At 45.6% G+C, this 16,517-nt stretch overlaps 1 protein-coding gene across 9 annotated transcripts in view; it reads right to left on the bottom strand.

The window, feature by feature from the left end:
* Positions 1–16,517, bottom strand: part of ATP2B3 (ATPase plasma membrane Ca2+ transporting 3) — a 1,317,805-nt gene that overhangs the window by 609,619 nt on the left and 691,669 nt on the right. For all 9 annotated transcript variants that reach the window (XR_011302157.1, XR_011302158.1, XR_011302159.1 and 6 more), the window contains exon 6: positions 1,657–1,782. Coding sequence is in view for 6 of the 9 variants with exons in the window: in XM_069645362.1 (XP_069501463.1) it covers positions 1,657–1,782 (126 nt within the window). In the remaining 3 variants the exon portion in view is untranslated. The remainder of the gene's footprint in view (positions 1–1,656; positions 1,783–16,517) is intronic.

Here is a 16,517-nt window from a genome sequence, read left to right as displayed (position 1 = left end):
TGCCTGAAGGAACCTGGGAAGAAATAGCCGTCGACCATTTCGGCCCCATGGATGGGGGTGATTACATATTGGTAGTCGTAGACGAATACTCAAGGTATCCCGAACTGCAGATAGTTCCGTCCACCTCCGCACATCATACCATCCCAACACTGGATAGGATGTTCGCAACCTACGGAATACCCAAAGTAGTCAAGTCCGATAATGGACCCCCATTCACTGGACAAGACTTCCAAAGATTCGCAGAATACATGGGTTTTCCCACAGGAAAGTAACACCGTTGTGGCCTCAGGCAATCGGTACCATAGAACGGTTCATGAGCAGCATCAAACGCACAACACAAATCGCGTGCCTCACAGGGGAGCATGTTGAAAAGCTGCTATGCCAACTCCTGCGAGACTACAGGAACACCCCACACAGCACCACTGGGAAGTCACCATCAGAAGTGATGTTCGGATGGATGATTAGAACACGACTACCCCATGTAGCAGCTAATGAGGACCAATATGAGGACGACGCTGCCATGAGAGCAAGGGACACTATCATGAAGGAGAACATGAAACAAGCTGTCGACACCGCTCGCCGGGCCGGAGGAAATGACCTGACACCGGGGGACATGGTAAGGGTCCAACAACCTCAACCGCGCAAAAACATAGCTCCTTTCAATGAGGAGCCATTCATCATTGTCAAGAAGAAAGGGTCACTCATCCCCGCGGAAGGAGACCGCCGGTCCATAACTCGAAACGCTTCTCATTTCAGAAGGATGCCTGGCCCTCAGTACGCCGGTGACACAAGCGTGAGTGACACGTTCTCTCAGTGGGACGCTCCCTATGACGGAGACAGGGAAGACTCTGGAAACGACATTGCATCTGAAGAGTGGACAGAGCCATCTCCAAGAGTGAACTATCGACCACAGAGAGCAAGAAAAAAGCCTCATCGCCTCATCGAAGAAATGGACTGAGAGCGTAACTAAATGTTTAGTAACGAGAGGGTGCGGTGTCGTCACTGATAGTTGATATGAGGATGAGTCCTCTTTCTGTTGTCACTGTTTGGTGGGCTGCGTCCCACGTGTTGGGGATGGGCAGGGTTACCGCCAGAACAGTTAGTTAGAATCAGATATCGTTTGAATAAAGACGTGTTGCACCCCAGCTCCCGTGTCGGGGTATCCTTGCATGTGTGAGAGGATACACGAGTGGATGCGTGAGGAGGTCCACCATCACGATATCACAGGGAGGACCCAAGATTCTTTAAGTTTGTTGGGGATGGATGGTACCTGATGAGAAGGAGGCGTTAATAAGTTTGGTGATGAATGGTGAGAGGTCTCTTGCCGCATCTTTGATGATTTGTGCATCCCATTGGATGCACAGACCGCAACTCGCAGTACTGTGCTACCATTAAAAGATGCCATCCCAAATGCTGGGTACTAACAAACTGTACAGCACACTGCTGCTCTCGTCCTAGGTCTGCACTTTAAACAATAAAATAAAACTCAGAGCATCCAATCCTTCATTTGTCCCTTCTGAGACTAGTAATTCTGCATTCATATTGGGTAAATCAAAACTACAAGTATATAAATGCAAAGAATAAAACCAGGCCTGCAGGAGTTAATCACACATGACATTGGACAACTTGAGAGCTCTGCGACATGTTCTCGCTCACCTGAGAGCAGCATGGGGTCTTTCTCCACTGATTTCCGCACATGGTCCGACTCCCCGGTCAATGAGCTTTCATCAATCTTCAAGTCATTTCCCTGGATCAGAACACCATCAGCGGGCAGCAAGTCACCTGGCAGGGGGACACAGAAGAAGCAATCTCAGGTAGAAGGCAGCTGAACATGAACACTCCCTCACATAGCTTATCTTTGCATTATCTTTGTTAGGGAAGACACATTTCTAGTATTCCAACACATTGCTTTCCTGATCCCAGACAGAATCCTTGCAATTACCATGTAGCAGGGGTCTGCAACCAGATGTGGCTCTCCAGATTATTTAAGCTACATCTCCCATGATCTCTCAACAATTAATTGCTGGCTAATGCTGATAAGAGTTGTAGTCCAAAACAACTGAAGAGGCAAAGGTTTCAGACCTCCTGTTCTATGACAATTTTCTGCTAATCTTCAATGTAACCTCTGTCATTGTCCTACAAGTATCCCCTTTTTACCCTTGGCAATCGTGGTACATTTGCTAGAGTAACCTCTTAATAATCCCAATTGAAATCTCTGCACCTTCTCTATTGTGATCTCCTGCTAGCCCTCAATCTAATCCTTTTAATTTCTCTGATAACCGTCTATGGAAAAGGAAGAACATCTCATAGAATGTTGCCCCCTTTAGAATGAAATGCAAGCATTTTCTGTTGTCCGAAGGTACATCAAGAGATGTCTTGCAAAAGGTACCTGCCAACTCACTGCGGCCGTTATCCCACATTTTGTTCACAGCAGTTTTGTGGTATTATTCCGCTGCATTTCTATTGGGGGGGATTTTAGATATATATTTCATGTTGGGGGAAGGGGTGGGAGGCATATAAAAGGGGCAATGGGCACTGTCCCCCATAGAAAAGCTGCAGCAAATGCAAGAAAACTGCTGCAGTGAAGTGGCCCCACTGTGCAATGTACCAGATATTTGCAAAACCAGAGGAGAGACGCCTGAATAACAACCACACCCCGTCTACCATCTCTCTTTAGGACATGAGTGGCACTGAATTTCACTTGCTGCATGAACACCAGAAAAGGTTCGAAGGTAAACCTGCGTATGTCATCTAAGTCTTTGTGGGAACACAGGCATTCCGAGATGACGTTACATGGACTTTTAGCTTTATTTTTGGACGATACAATGAATATGCTTATGACTCACATAGTTAGAGAACTGACACAAGTATACCTTCTGCTACATGGAAACTGTAAAACGCATACAAATACATATGAATTGCTTGCTGACTCTTAATGCCACTAACATGGGTGGCCATGCAAATAAAGATGGAAACCAAAGGTACATTGGAGTGAATGGGAGAAGCAGATCGGATTCAAGAACACAGAGAAGAGCCAACAGGCTGGTTCTGCTGAAGCATGCAGACCAGGCTTCCAGCGAGGACACTGTGCACAGCCTGCCAAGGACACCAAGAGAAGGAAGGTTTCAAGTTAACAGAAGAGATAGGACACGTGCAGGGAACACAAGCTGAAAATCCTCATAAATGCAAGCAAGAGAGATCCATTTCGTGGTCCTTACACATGTGATCTGAACCTGCAAGACAGAGCCTTTTGACTTGATCCAGATTGAGGTTGCTGTTCCCAATGAACTGAAGGCAGGAGGATGCAAAAGTAATACAGGTTCAAAGATGAATGTTCTGTCTCAGGGCCTAGAAGATCGTAGATGGTGACTTATTGGGAACATGCCACATCTTTGGGGTCATTCCCACTACCTTGAATAATTGCACTTGACCTGATAATTGTGCAAAGCTCTAAGGCTGAGAAGACCCTTTCTGTCCACTCCCTAAACACTATCCATGTTAAGTGCACACTATGTTGCACTGGCCACTCACCGTTCACTAACCTTTAACTTTGTATTTGCAATAAATAGAGGTTGTCTCAGGAGGACATCGGCTACAGATGGGACACAATCTCAGTGAGAGCATTTCCCACTCAGGAAAGGATATCAGCTACGCGTGCACAGGCTTCCTACTTTCTAACCATTCAGAAGAGGACCGCCTGGGGGTGTCAGAGGCTTCTGGGTCTTCAGGTATTTTGCATTATTTCAGTACCTTTTGCCACACTCAAAAAGAGCACATTCAATTGCACTTGGCACGGCAATGGTGGCAAGACAAAGGCAGGCAGAAGGATGTACCTTCCATCCATCTATAACTGAGTTCAGAACTCCTGTGGTAGCAGGACATTCGAGATCTTTTGACGGGGGCTCATTGTAAACCCCAGTCCTTCTCAGTGGTGAATGCTGCCAATGCATTTCTAGAGGGCTGGGGTGCAACAATGGAGAACCTTCCAGTCAATGGTCTGTGTGATGGAAAGGTTCTGGATGCTCACATCAATGTGTTGGAACTGAAAGACGAGTGTAATGCGGTCAAGTAGTTTGTTCCAGAAATTCAAAGCAAGGGTGTGCTGATTCGGATGGTACAACCTCTATGTTCTATGCGAATAAACATGGAGCTAAATAAATATGGAGATAACAGATGCCTGGACCTTTGTAGCCTAGCTGTGCACTTTTGCGAATAGGCAATTGCCCACAACATCTTTCTATTAGCATCCCATCTTCCAGGGGATCAGAACTCCGAAGCAGAGAGATTCAGCAAACTAATTGCCAGTTATCACGAATGGGAGCTCAGTCCTTCCAGCCTACAAGGGATATTCAGTCTGTGGGGATTTCCACAAATCAATCTACTTGCAAAGAGAAACAACTTCAAATTCTGGTCGTTCACATCATGCATCTGCCTCAGACAGGAATCATTAGGTGATGTATTTGAGATTGAGTGGAATAAATGGATGTTTTATTCCTTTCCTCCAGTGCCTCGCCTTTAAACAGTGATTGCCAAGTTCAAGAGTTATCACCATTGCAGTCTGATTCTGGTGGCTCCACACTGGCCTGCGAGAATTTGGTTCTTGCAGTGAAAGGACTATTCATGTTTCAAACAGCACAGCATTTCCTTTTTCAACAGCAGGGGGAAGTTCTCCATCCTTGCCCTCAATCATTAGCCTTAGCAGCTTGGTGCCTGAAGAACTGAGTTTATGCAGCGATGGGATTGCACAAGATAACCTCAAGGTAATCCAATCAGATAGGAAGCCATCCAGAAGATGTCAATATCACAATAAGCGGCTGTACTTCAACCAATGTGCCCTACATAACAAACTGAATCCTCTAAAGTGTAGCTTTCTCACTTTTTTTGGCTCAGTCTAGCATTCCGGTTGACACCTGTAGAACTTATCTAGCTGTCATAGGTGCTTACAGAAAAGCAGAAGATGTTTTTCTGTCTTCAGCAAATCCCATTGTTAAACACCACCTGGGGGGTCTTCTCGCAATGTTCCTACCATTCAAAAGACCACACCCAGTGTGGGATCTTAACACAGTGCTTTCATCTGTAGCTTAATAAGCCTTTTTAACCAATGGCTGTGATTGACATAAAGTTGATCACGTGGCAAACTGTTCTTTTGGTAGCTCTTACTTCAGGTAGAGGAATTAGTAAGATTCAGGCCATCTCTGTGCATAGATAAGGTAATGTGGTTTTGGGTAAACACCCATATTTTCTACCCAAGATTGTGTCTGCCTTCCATAGCAATCAGGAGATCTACCTTCCTACATTCTTTCCTTCTCGCTCTTCAAGAGCAGAGGAGACTTTTCACTTCCTTGGTGTGAAGAGTAACCTCGAATGATACCTTCCCAACGAAGGGCTTTATGAAAATATGAAGCCCTTTTATGTCACTTTTGGTGGATCGTCATCTGGTCATCAGGTGATTTCTGCTATCCGTGAAGCATATTAAATGTTAAAGATTCCACCTCCTGGCAGCTTTCATGATAATGCTGTGAGAGCTGAAGCCACAGCAGTCACAGGTGAGAAGCAGGTGCCTTGCAATGTTATCAGCAGAGCGGCTACCTGGTCTACGCCTCTGGCGTTCAGCAAGCATTTTGCATGGATGCGAGCTCTAGCTCAGATACAGCATTCAGTCAAGCAGTGTTGAGAAATCTGTTCTCTTAGTACAGTTCACATTCCACCTCCCAATATATTCTGGTGCTATGAAATTACCCATTCAGTATAGAGGAACGGGGACAGAACATTGTAGCAAGAAAAGGCTACTCAACATCGTGACTTGTGTACTCCTAGTCCATAGTCCTCTTTCTTCCATGCACCCGCCCTCACTCCCCCTCAAACTCAGCTTCGGCTAACGGTGCTTATGCACCGAAAAATGGGGGGGGCGACATTTGGGGGCACATATTATGGTGCATATATCTCCTGTGAATTATTTGGGTAGTGAAGGAAATTCAGATTTACCAGTGCAAATGAAACTAAGGAACTGTACAGTACGATGCCTCTGTAAAACAAGAGAGCTGTGACAGAGGCAGTCGTATATCCGCCTGCCATGTGACTGGTTGTAGCACAGCCCCTTCATCCTATCAGGGGCAAACACCTGTCTGGCAACCTCCCAGTATTTCTATAGACTGGTCTGCATGGTAACTAAAACAAAAGCGGTTACAATTATTTGTGGGTGAAGTGGGTATATAAAAGAAAATACTGCTAAAGAATCTGTGGCTGTGCATGGCAAAGCAAGAAGGATCCTCCTAGTTTGGAGGTAACCAACCAAAGACCTTCTATTCTTATGGTACAAGGATGTATCATTGGCCTCGAGCCAAAGACAATCAAGCCACATCCCTCTGATTCCCATGAGAAGGATGCATTTCCTTGAGGACCAGCTGCCCAGCTTCCCCAGTAGACAAGGCCTTTTGTCACTTAAAAATAGAAACTACTTTCCCCAGATTGATATCTCCGAAAAGGGCAGAACTACTATTGGTTCTTTTTTTTTTTTTTTTTTTAATTTTATTGGTTTAAAAATCAAACCTTTAAAATATGATACAATTCAAAACAAAACATTTAACATCTTTATGTTGTTATTACTCCTCTATTTATGCCCCTGAGATGTTCATCTCTTCTGCCTTACACAAGTAGTGTACGGACCTTTCTCCAAGGTGTTTATCTCATTGGTCAGTCCACACTTGTTATACTTTCTTTTCAACGAATCGGGGATCAGACACTTGAGTTTTTAGATAACCTCTCCTCGATTACAGCCAGGAAATAGGTCAGGGGCATAATTAGTTTCCAACCCGATCTATTCCACATTTTCTGCCACCACTCGTCCGCGTGCAGTGTTTGATGGTTTGCGTACCACTGTCCCAGATGAACAGATCTTTCATTTTTTAAAGAGTGACAAAATAACACCAGGTGTTTAAGGGATTCCGGCTCCTTAAGGCAGATACGACAACTGGGATTTGAATCAGTGTCGTCTGCTCGAAGTCTGATGCGGTCCTTCGTCTTGAATGAGTTCAGCCTGAATAACAAGAATAGTATACGTGCCTTCGAGTTTGGAAAACGAATCATATAAGGCTGCAGTACGTTGTAGCTTTTCACTTCAGCGGGCGCATCTTTCATCGCGCAGGCAGCTTGGCGTTCACTACCTGTGTCAATCCAGTCAGCGCACCAGATCTTCACTTTAGCTGCTGTCGGGTTTACGTGCAGGGCATGTAAACTAATGTTGTTGATGGTTAATAAATCTTCACCTCGTTTTACCCATTGGGACAAAATGTCGGAGCCTCCGCTGCACGCATTATGCAGGATCTTGAACTGTAGGATTCCCTCTTCAGTTTTGGATTTCCGGAACAACGATAGTTGGTTCCAGCAGACCCTCGCATGCAATGAGACCAGCGCATGTTCATACCTTATGCATGCAGTAGATATTCCTATTGGTAGGCTTAGAGCCTTCGTCCAGAACATATGTTCCAGTGATGCCCAATGTGTAGACGGGCAACCAAAGGCATTTTCACCGCCATATGTTAAAAAAACGGGACCACTTTCTGTTCATAAAAATTTCTCAGTGGTCGCATTGAGAATCGCCCATATTTTTTATGGATCACAAGAGCCTGACGTGCCAACTGTCCACATTTCCTCTTTGATTCAGTCAACCAAGGGTCATCACAAATACTGGAGTTCAAAATCATTCCTAGATATTTTACAGATTTTGATGTGCAAAGGACCACTTGCTCTAGTGACCACCTGTGTTTTGAGCACCTCTGGTTTTTGCGTGATCTTAGGTTCTCAAACACCAAAATTTCAGTTTTTGCAGGTTTTTAACTTCAAGTTGTTTGTATTCACATATCCTTGAATCGCGTCTAGTTTGCGTTGGAGGCCGATCGGAGTTTGATCTAGAATTACTAGATCGTCGGCATACAACAACCATCTTATCAGCGTTAAGTTGAGTTTTGGAGGGAAGGCTCTCACAGATTCGATTGCTTCTCCAATGTCAAAGGTAAAAAGGCTGAAGATTGCAGCTGCCAGCGGGCATCCCTGTTTCACTCCCTTGAGAGTTTTGATTTTAGCGGATAGGGAGCCCAAATGAACAAGACGAATTGAAATTGAAGTGTCTGTATGAAGCTCTTTGATTGCCGCAAGTAGATCTTCCGGACACCCCCACCCTTCCAGTTTAACCCATAGCGCTTCGCGATCTATCATATCGAAGGCCATGGAAAAGTCAACAAAAGCTGCATAAAACTTTGTGTTTGTGCGCAGGGCTTCCATTTGTAGCAGATTTAAGATTAGCAGGTTCAGTGAGCAACCCACCATTTTCACAAAACCTGCCTGTCTTTCGTCCACTTTTTTTGCTGTTTGTGACCAATTAATTAATTTGATTTGCAGCAAAGAGGCGTAAAGCTTGCCTAGGACGTCAAGGAGGGCCACTGGTCTGTAATTTTTCGGTGACGCTCTGTTCCCTTTCTTAAATATGGGCACTATTATCCCTGACTTCCATGATGTCGGTATTTGCTTTTGCGAGTTTATTCTTGCAAAGAGATCGAAGCACAAGTCAGCCCACAGGTCTAGGAACTGTTTAATCATAAAGTTCGATAGGCCGTCGGGACCCGGGGCCCTAGAGTTTTTCGTTCACATTATTGCATCTCGTATTTCGTCTCTTGAGAAGTTTAGGTTCCAATCTGATTCGATAGGTGAGTGTGCATGCGGGACAAGGGAGTTATGATATAGCGCAGTGAAGTGCTGGACCCATTCAGCTTCCATCACCTGACTTATAAGTAATGCCTCTTGTGGTGATTTCATCGCGTTTATTGTTCGCCAAAACTCACCACTATTCTTATTGGAAAGAATCTTCAACATTGCCTCTGCATCATTTTGATGTAATATAAACTGGTAACTTTTAATCCAGTTTGTGTAGTGTTGTTTAGTTACTTTGTTTCGTTGCATTCTTTCTTCTTTTGGACCTAGTTTATTTTTCTGAATTTCAGCTCGCATGGCTCTTTTGCGTTGCATCACCGTTAGATCAAAGGAGTGTTTTTTCTTGAATGATCTGTTTTTCATTCCGTTATTTGTGCTTTTAAATTGCGCCAATATGGGAGCATACTCAATCTCCAAAGGTATCTGCTTAAATTGGGAGCATATGGTGGCCACTTCGTGTTCTTCCAGTCTTATTCGTAGGCGATTCGATTCTGCTGAGATTTTTGAGCCCCATTTTTTACTCAGGGCACCTTTTGTGTCGTAAAATTTTACTACCAGCATTTTGTGGTCGCTGTTTATCATTGCCCGAACATTCAAAGATTTTGTTCTCGTGTGCACACTGTCAGAGACAAAAATGTAGTCAATGGTTGAACTACAGAGCTCACGCTGCCACGTGGCCCTTGGTGGAATGTCACCTTGGGTACAGCCGTTTAACATAGACAAACCTCTTACAGACATTTCATCTGTCCAGGTTTGAGCAAGGCGACCTTTAGTGACGCTCTGGGGTTTAAAGAAATCGATATTTAGATCACCACAGAGTATCATGCCTGTTCCTCTTGATGATTCAAGCAAATTGTCAATTATGGAGGAAACTTGGTCAATAAAGGAGTAGGACCCGGCGGCTTGATGATTCCAGTATACATTAAGTATGTGGAATACATCAGAAGGTGATGGTTTCTCTGTGAGCTTTCTTATTTCGCATACTTGAATGTAGGGCGTATAGTTTTTAGAAGTTATCAAGCGGTAACCTGAAGACCGTTTGATCAGTGTTAACAGCCCTGCTATCGGGCGCCCCTTGTCCGCTTTAATAGCAGGGTTCAAAGCACATTCAAATTCAGAGATCACCGGCAGTTCGCGCAGCCAAGTTTCTTGCAAGCATATGAGATGTAAATCTTGGGCCCATGCATTATTTAACAAGTGGACAAAACCACATGTGTTCCAAGAGGCAAGTAGACATTCTTGGGCCATGTTGGTCTTTGAGCATTAGCTGTGTTGTTTACTATTTAAGGCTGATGCCAGCCAGTTCCATTCCTGTGTTACTTCATTGCCTCACGTGCCGTTTAGTGCAGTTTCCACAGGGATGACCTCTGACGCTCCGTTATTTATCGTTATTTTGATTTTATCCATCGTGCTTGTTCCGACTTCCTCGTCATGCTCCATGGGCTCAGAGTTCTGGCAAATATGCGCAGAGTGATGCCTCTTGTTGATTGACTCGTCTTTTCCCCAATGGCTCGACTGAGCCATGCCGAGTGCTTTTGTGCTTTGAGAATATTCCAAAGATGGAGATGTTTCTGTACGTGAGGGCCGAGAGACACATAGTCCTGCAGTCTTGAATGAAATATTATGTGTGTCTGGTTCTAGCAATTTATAGGTATCAAAGCCCAACGATAACAGATCTTCATCAGCCTCTAAAATAACATTTGCAATTATGTGAGAATTTAAATGCAAAATCACTTTGTCTGTTTGCCGCTCGTCCGGAAATTCAACCGTTTTCAGGTCTTTCGAATCAAGTGAGCACAACCGAGGTATATGATGAAGTAATCTCAACACGTTTGATCTGTTCAAAATTAGTTTGTCACCACCTACCAACCTCTCCAGCATTATTTTAATCAGGCTAGGCACTTCGTTCGAACCCCTGTTTCCATAACGGTTCTCTTTCTTCTGATTGTTTGTTTTAGACTGTGCAACATGACTATTGTCGATTTTTGGTAGTGGTAATTGTGGAACAGTCAGGACAGGCAACCCAGACCCTTCAATTCTTTTTGAGTGGTTCTCTCCATTTACTACTTGATGGTTGCCTTTGTCGAGATCTAACTTCATCTTCCTGTTGTTCAGCCTCTGCCTTTCCCATTTTGCTTGAAGTGTCATGAACTCTGGGCTCTTAGGTACAAAATCTGATTCTTCTATTTCTCTGACCAGGGGCACCAGCTCACATCTCCTCTGGTTAATGTCTCGTGTTGATATTGAGGAAGTGCTCTTGCTCACTTCGATTGTTGCTCTTTTTACAATTTGTGTTTTTTTTTTACTTTCTTAGGAGCGTTGGTCGTTTGAGGCCGGAAGCACTGACGGGCTTTTTTGTGAGCGTAGGTCAACGCACAGTATTTTCGTACTGGCAACACATCTGTCTCAGGATCTTCATAAGTTGATAAGTCTATTAACTCTTTGTCAATTGCCAAATCTTCCTCACAAGGCAATATTTCAGTAGATATCGTCACGTTTTCGGTTGTTAACGGTTGGTCCAATGTTTTATCCTTAATTGTGTCTGCTAGTTTCAGGCTTGAGGTGATTGCTTTGTCCACCAATTGGAACATATTCAGATTACGTAAAAATTTCCGTGCTCCTTTTTGCTGGTTTTTTTTATGAGCAGGTAAGTTCTTTTGCTTTTTCACCATCCGTGGAGGAGTTTTTTTTGTAATCTTGTTTACTTTGGCCTGATTTTGTGAGTCTTGGTTTCCAAAAATGCGAAATATCCCAGCCGGAGTCTCGGATGCTGTGGGGTTATCTCTCGTTTCGCCCACCTGAACCCCCTCTTTCCCAGGAGGCATTGAGCCGGATGCTTTTTGTGAGTCTGATAAGGCCGGATTTGCAGCATTTCTAGCTTGATGGAAGGCCGTTTTAAACGATATGTCCAGGGGGTTAGAGAGCCCAACATTTCCGCACTGTGGTGTGTTACAGAGGCTGGATTTCACTAACGGAGTTTCGGACGACGGTGGTACAGCATTGCGCCCTGGTAGCTCAGGTGCATTGTCTTCAGTTACAAGACTTTCTGAAGATGTAACAGTCAGGTGCTGAGATTGAGTCGGATGAACTTGGAAGGCCATCTTTCTAGTCTCCTGGACGGCATTAGAAGCAACTTTAGCGGAACAATGCGCCTCCGGCATCCTTGTTACGCTCGAGTCGCTAGCGCAACTATGGATATCTCCTTTTTGAACGATCAGAGATTTCCGAAAAAGAGACAAAGCTTCTTTTGCGACCTCTGCGAACAGCTTTTTGTCGAATGTGTTGTTCTGTTTCACATTATTTAAGGAGTTTATTCCTACCAATATCTTTTGAGTTAGCTCCTCTTGTTTAGCCTTTTGGGCACAGTATGATGCTTCCAGATGTAACACTTTTGAATTCATCATGGCCAATAGAGTTGTAACGTCTTTCACATTTTCATTTAAAGATTCGTACAACTTAGTGAAGGGTGTTAGAGAAATGGCCATTGCAGATGTTAAAGCTATTAAAAGTTCATTTGCTGGTACATGAGCACAGGGGGCTCCACTACCCTCACTTCGTCGCTCTTGATAAGGCCGGGGTACCCGTCTATGCCACGTCCTTTCTCGACAGATTTTAGGAAAAGGGCGTTCAATGAACGACGAGTCTCTTGTGGGAGAGTCAGTTAACGAGTCTTCACTAGATGTAGCCTTGTTTTCCAGACTTTGGGGTCTCCTACGAGATGTTGATACTGGCAATCTTTTCTGGGAGTCTGCTACATTAGTGTGATGTGACGATGTTGTCTCATCTGAGGATACAGAAGTGGCTGCCTTAGGTCTTTTATAATTGCCGGATCCCCATATGTCACGGTTTACATTTGTAATGTTCACACAATTCCTTTTCAGGGGTGCTTTAGATATCGCATCCTGCACGGGGGTAGATGTCACAGACTGTTTAAATGAATGGGATTTGTTTAGATTAATCAATTTTTGAAGCACGGTAGAGACCACTTTCAAAGAGTTTCATTTATCACAGGTAGGAGGACCTACGTTATTGCCCCTCTGTTCACTACCTAAATATGGATCGCACACCAAATCATCCGCGTGCACCGTTGTTAGCGCTTCATCCGCGGTCAGTAGTGATGATATCAAGAGGGGGATAGGCTCAGCAGCATTTGTCATCTTGTTTAGGGAAGAAAAATCGCTTTGAATTATTGCGCCTACCTTGTGATTAGTTTCAGGAACATCAGTACGATTCACTGCACTCTTGGGTTGCCATATCTCTGCGAGAGCAGCCGCGGCAGGGCTGACGCGGCGGGCCTCTGCAGAGTCCAACAGGCGCTGTGTTGCCTCTGCGTCGCCGGCCACGGCGTCGCATCCTCCTACTGCTTTCGCTTCCTGCGACTGGCTCCACCCCTCAACGTCAGTGAGAGCGTCCTCCGCCTCGTACAACAACGCCGCCTCTCCGAACTCCTGCAGCACATCACTCGCCGGCCCTGAGCGTCTGGAAGCTCGCACATCACCGGCTGTCTCTATGGAGGGACGGAGCTCGCCCACCCCTGCTGGTAAATCCTGAACCACGATGAGCGAAATATCGCCCGTAGCGCTCTGACAACTTGCATTATTTGACATGTGCCGACTTATGACTTCAGCTTGTTTAGGGCTACTTAACACGGGCGTAGGGTAGATTTTTCCACAGGGGTCGGAATTTGGGCGAGCACCGTCATAAGGTGTAGTCCCACAAACTTCGTGTGGCAGGGGATGAAATACAATGTCTTGGATCGGAATATCATGGTCCGTAATGTGATCCATATTTTCCGATGCAGATCGGCAGGAAAAGTATTGGCTCACCTGTTTGTTGCGTGCACCTTTCACTGGCAGCTCATCTTGGAATGCCATGCGTTTGACTTGCGCTCGCGTCCTTAGGGATGTGGATAAGTTCGATGGATCCATCATCAGCGCTGTGCCACTCGCCAAACAGCCAAACAGTGGATTCCTCAGCCCTTAGACCTCAGGGCTTAACGCCGCAAGGGCGGGGGAGGCGGCCTTTTGTGTCTGGTGACCCAGTCAGGTGACTTGGTCAAGTGGTAGGTCTGTTAAAGCCACAGGCACAACACAGGCACACGCACCTCCTTCTCCTTTCTTCCTTTCTTCTGTTCTCCAGCAGGATGAGTCACTCGCCACAGCCAAACAGTGGATTCCTCAGCCCTTAGACCTATTGGTTCACTACTGTGCATCCAGGTATAGTGGGTGGAAAAGCCGCCCATTCCAAGAGGGCTACTGTGAAAGTAGAACAAATGATAACCTAAATGACCACCTGCACTCCTACCATATCTTATTCATACCTCTATTAATCACAAAGTTGTTACTCCTGATAGATCCGTTTTTATTCAATGGTACACGTTTTGCACAGCCAGCCAACACGTGTTTCGATCTTTCAAAGGTCTTCCTCTGGGCGATTTTGTTTTCGTTTTAGCACCAAGATCACCTATCTGCAAAATCTTACTTGATTAATGATAGTAGAAAAATAAATGTGTCAAAACCGTTGAAATACAACCATGGACACTCAAATCATTTGGTCAAATGCTCCTCATTGCTTATCTGCTCCTAAGTCACAGCGGATGCATTTATTTCTCTGCTATCAAGGGAGACTCTAAACTTTTGAGCACTAATGAAGACACACACATTTAAAATATTCAAGATACAGAATTAGCTTCTAGCAGATTCTAATTCAAAGATTGCCTAGAGTGATGAGTACACAAAAACTAAAAATTAATTCTATAATACAAGATACAGAGACCAGCTCTGAGTAGACTAAACAACTACGATTTTGCAGGGTGGTCCAGTTTCAATTGTAAATATCTGTTTACAATTGCCATGCATGTGGCTTTTTGAGCCGCCAGCTGGAGGTTTGTTTCGGTGGAGTGGCCCATGCTGTCACTCTCCAAGAATGATGAACGCGCCAACCTCCGGATTGGCAAATGGCGGGCACTGCCCTTAGTGGGGGCACCCACCCATCAGACACAAGGAGGAAATTAAGGAGGGACTAGGAGATGGCTCCCGTCCACAGGAGGGGGTGAATGTTCGTCACAGGGGGAGGGGGAGCAGGACAAGGAGAGGGGGGCTATATAAGGCCTCTGACCTCCTTGGGGTGCCCTCTTGGTCCTGCTCCCCTCGCAGCCTAGTTCAGCAACAAACTTTGGTACTTAGCGAGCTGGGAAAAGGCATGAAGGAGCTAGCATCACTGGCCTTGTCGGTGTGGACTAGAGACAGATACAGCAAAAAATGTAGCACCTTCTTGTAGGCAACCAAGGACACGGGGTTGGACTGGGGCCTCAAAGGTCTGCGATTCTTGCTGCAGGCAACGGACACAAAGAAAGCAAAGTCCTGGGTGGCAGCCCATCTCAGTGCTATTGCATTCCACAGCCAGCTGGTGGGGAGGGTGGATCCAACCAAGGGTTTTCTGGTAAGGGCGGCTCTGGAGGTGTGGGACAGGGGGGCACCGCCTCGCATGGACTTTGATCTCTTGAAAAATATCATGTCAGTATTAGGGTTTGGTGTTACTCCTGGTGCGAGAACATTTTGTTCAGGGCTTGCTTTGCATTGGCTTTCTTCGGTGCCCTGTGCATTAGCAAGTTGGTGGCCAGGGCTAAGGTAGATCCAGACCAAAGGGCACTATTGAAGAAGGACGTGGCCATAAGTGGGGTAAGCCTTGCACGTAAAGATATGGTTATTCAAAACAGATCAGCAGGCAAAGGGGAATGTGATGGTGTTGGGAAAGCTGAGGCAGGATGCCTTTTTCCCAGTGGTGGCTATGTCCACATTCCTGGGTGTGAGGGTGGACAGGTCATCTTACCTTTTCTCTCACGAGGATGACTCGCCCCTCACGCAATTCCAATTCAGGAGAGTCTTAGCGGCAACGCTAGTCAGGCCCGAGTGCGACCCAGCCTTGTATTCCCAACACTCATTTTGGATAGGGGCAGCCACAACAGCAGAGAGGGGAGGTCTGGTGGATGATTTGATCAAAAGCATTGGGAGATGGGAATCAGACATATTTAAACTGTACATCGGGACCGGAAGAAGGGCTGCATGGGTCTGAAGTGTGAAGGAGGGGGCGGGAGGGAGACTAGGTTGGTGGTGGACTTTGATGGGGGATTTTGAAACAAGGGGCTGCGATTTGGGGGCACCATAAACAAGCCTCTTGGGTGTAACTTCTGTTCATCTCTCCACAGATGGTACTTCAGTATGGGTCGTTGGACATTTGTTTGTGGCCAGAGCAGCAGAAGGAACAAGGAAGGCAAGACGGGATGGCAACCTGGGTTTCTCGCGGATACAAATTCAGTGGGTCGCAAAAGGACGGTCACATTGGGGCCAATTATCAGAGGCACTAGAGATGGCTTTCTGGCAACACAGTTCACCCAACATCTTAGTACTGCACATGGGGGGCAATGATCTGGTCTTAATGGGAAAAAAGGAACTAAAGTCTGCAATGTGGGGGACTCTTGCAGAGGTGGGGATAGAGTTTCAAGGCACAGAGGTATTTTGGTCTGAAATAATCACCAGACAGGAGTGGCGGGGTATGTCTTGTCACAGGGCTATGGAGACGTCAAGGAGGAAGTTGAACTCTAGAATGGGTGCATGATCTGGATCAGACATCCATTGATCACGTTGAAGACAGTGGGTTATTTTGGTGGGGACAGGACCCACTTTTGAGATGTAGGCGTGCCACTGATGACCATGGAATTGAGGGAAGCCTTTTCAGGTTTGTGGTGTGTATGAGGGCCCACGGGGAGGGGATCAGGGGGAGGAAGCCGGGGGGGCATTACAGCTGTAATC

This window comes from Ambystoma mexicanum, chromosome 2p (genome assembly GCF_040938575.1).
Source record: "Ambystoma mexicanum isolate Mex_15411 chromosome 2p, UKY_AmexF1_1, whole genome shotgun sequence".
NCBI classification, from domain to species: Eukaryota; Metazoa; Chordata; class Amphibia; order Caudata; family Ambystomatidae; genus Ambystoma; species Ambystoma mexicanum.
Note: the sequence above shows the minus strand (reverse complement) of the source record. Positions and strands in the feature narration are given on the sequence as shown.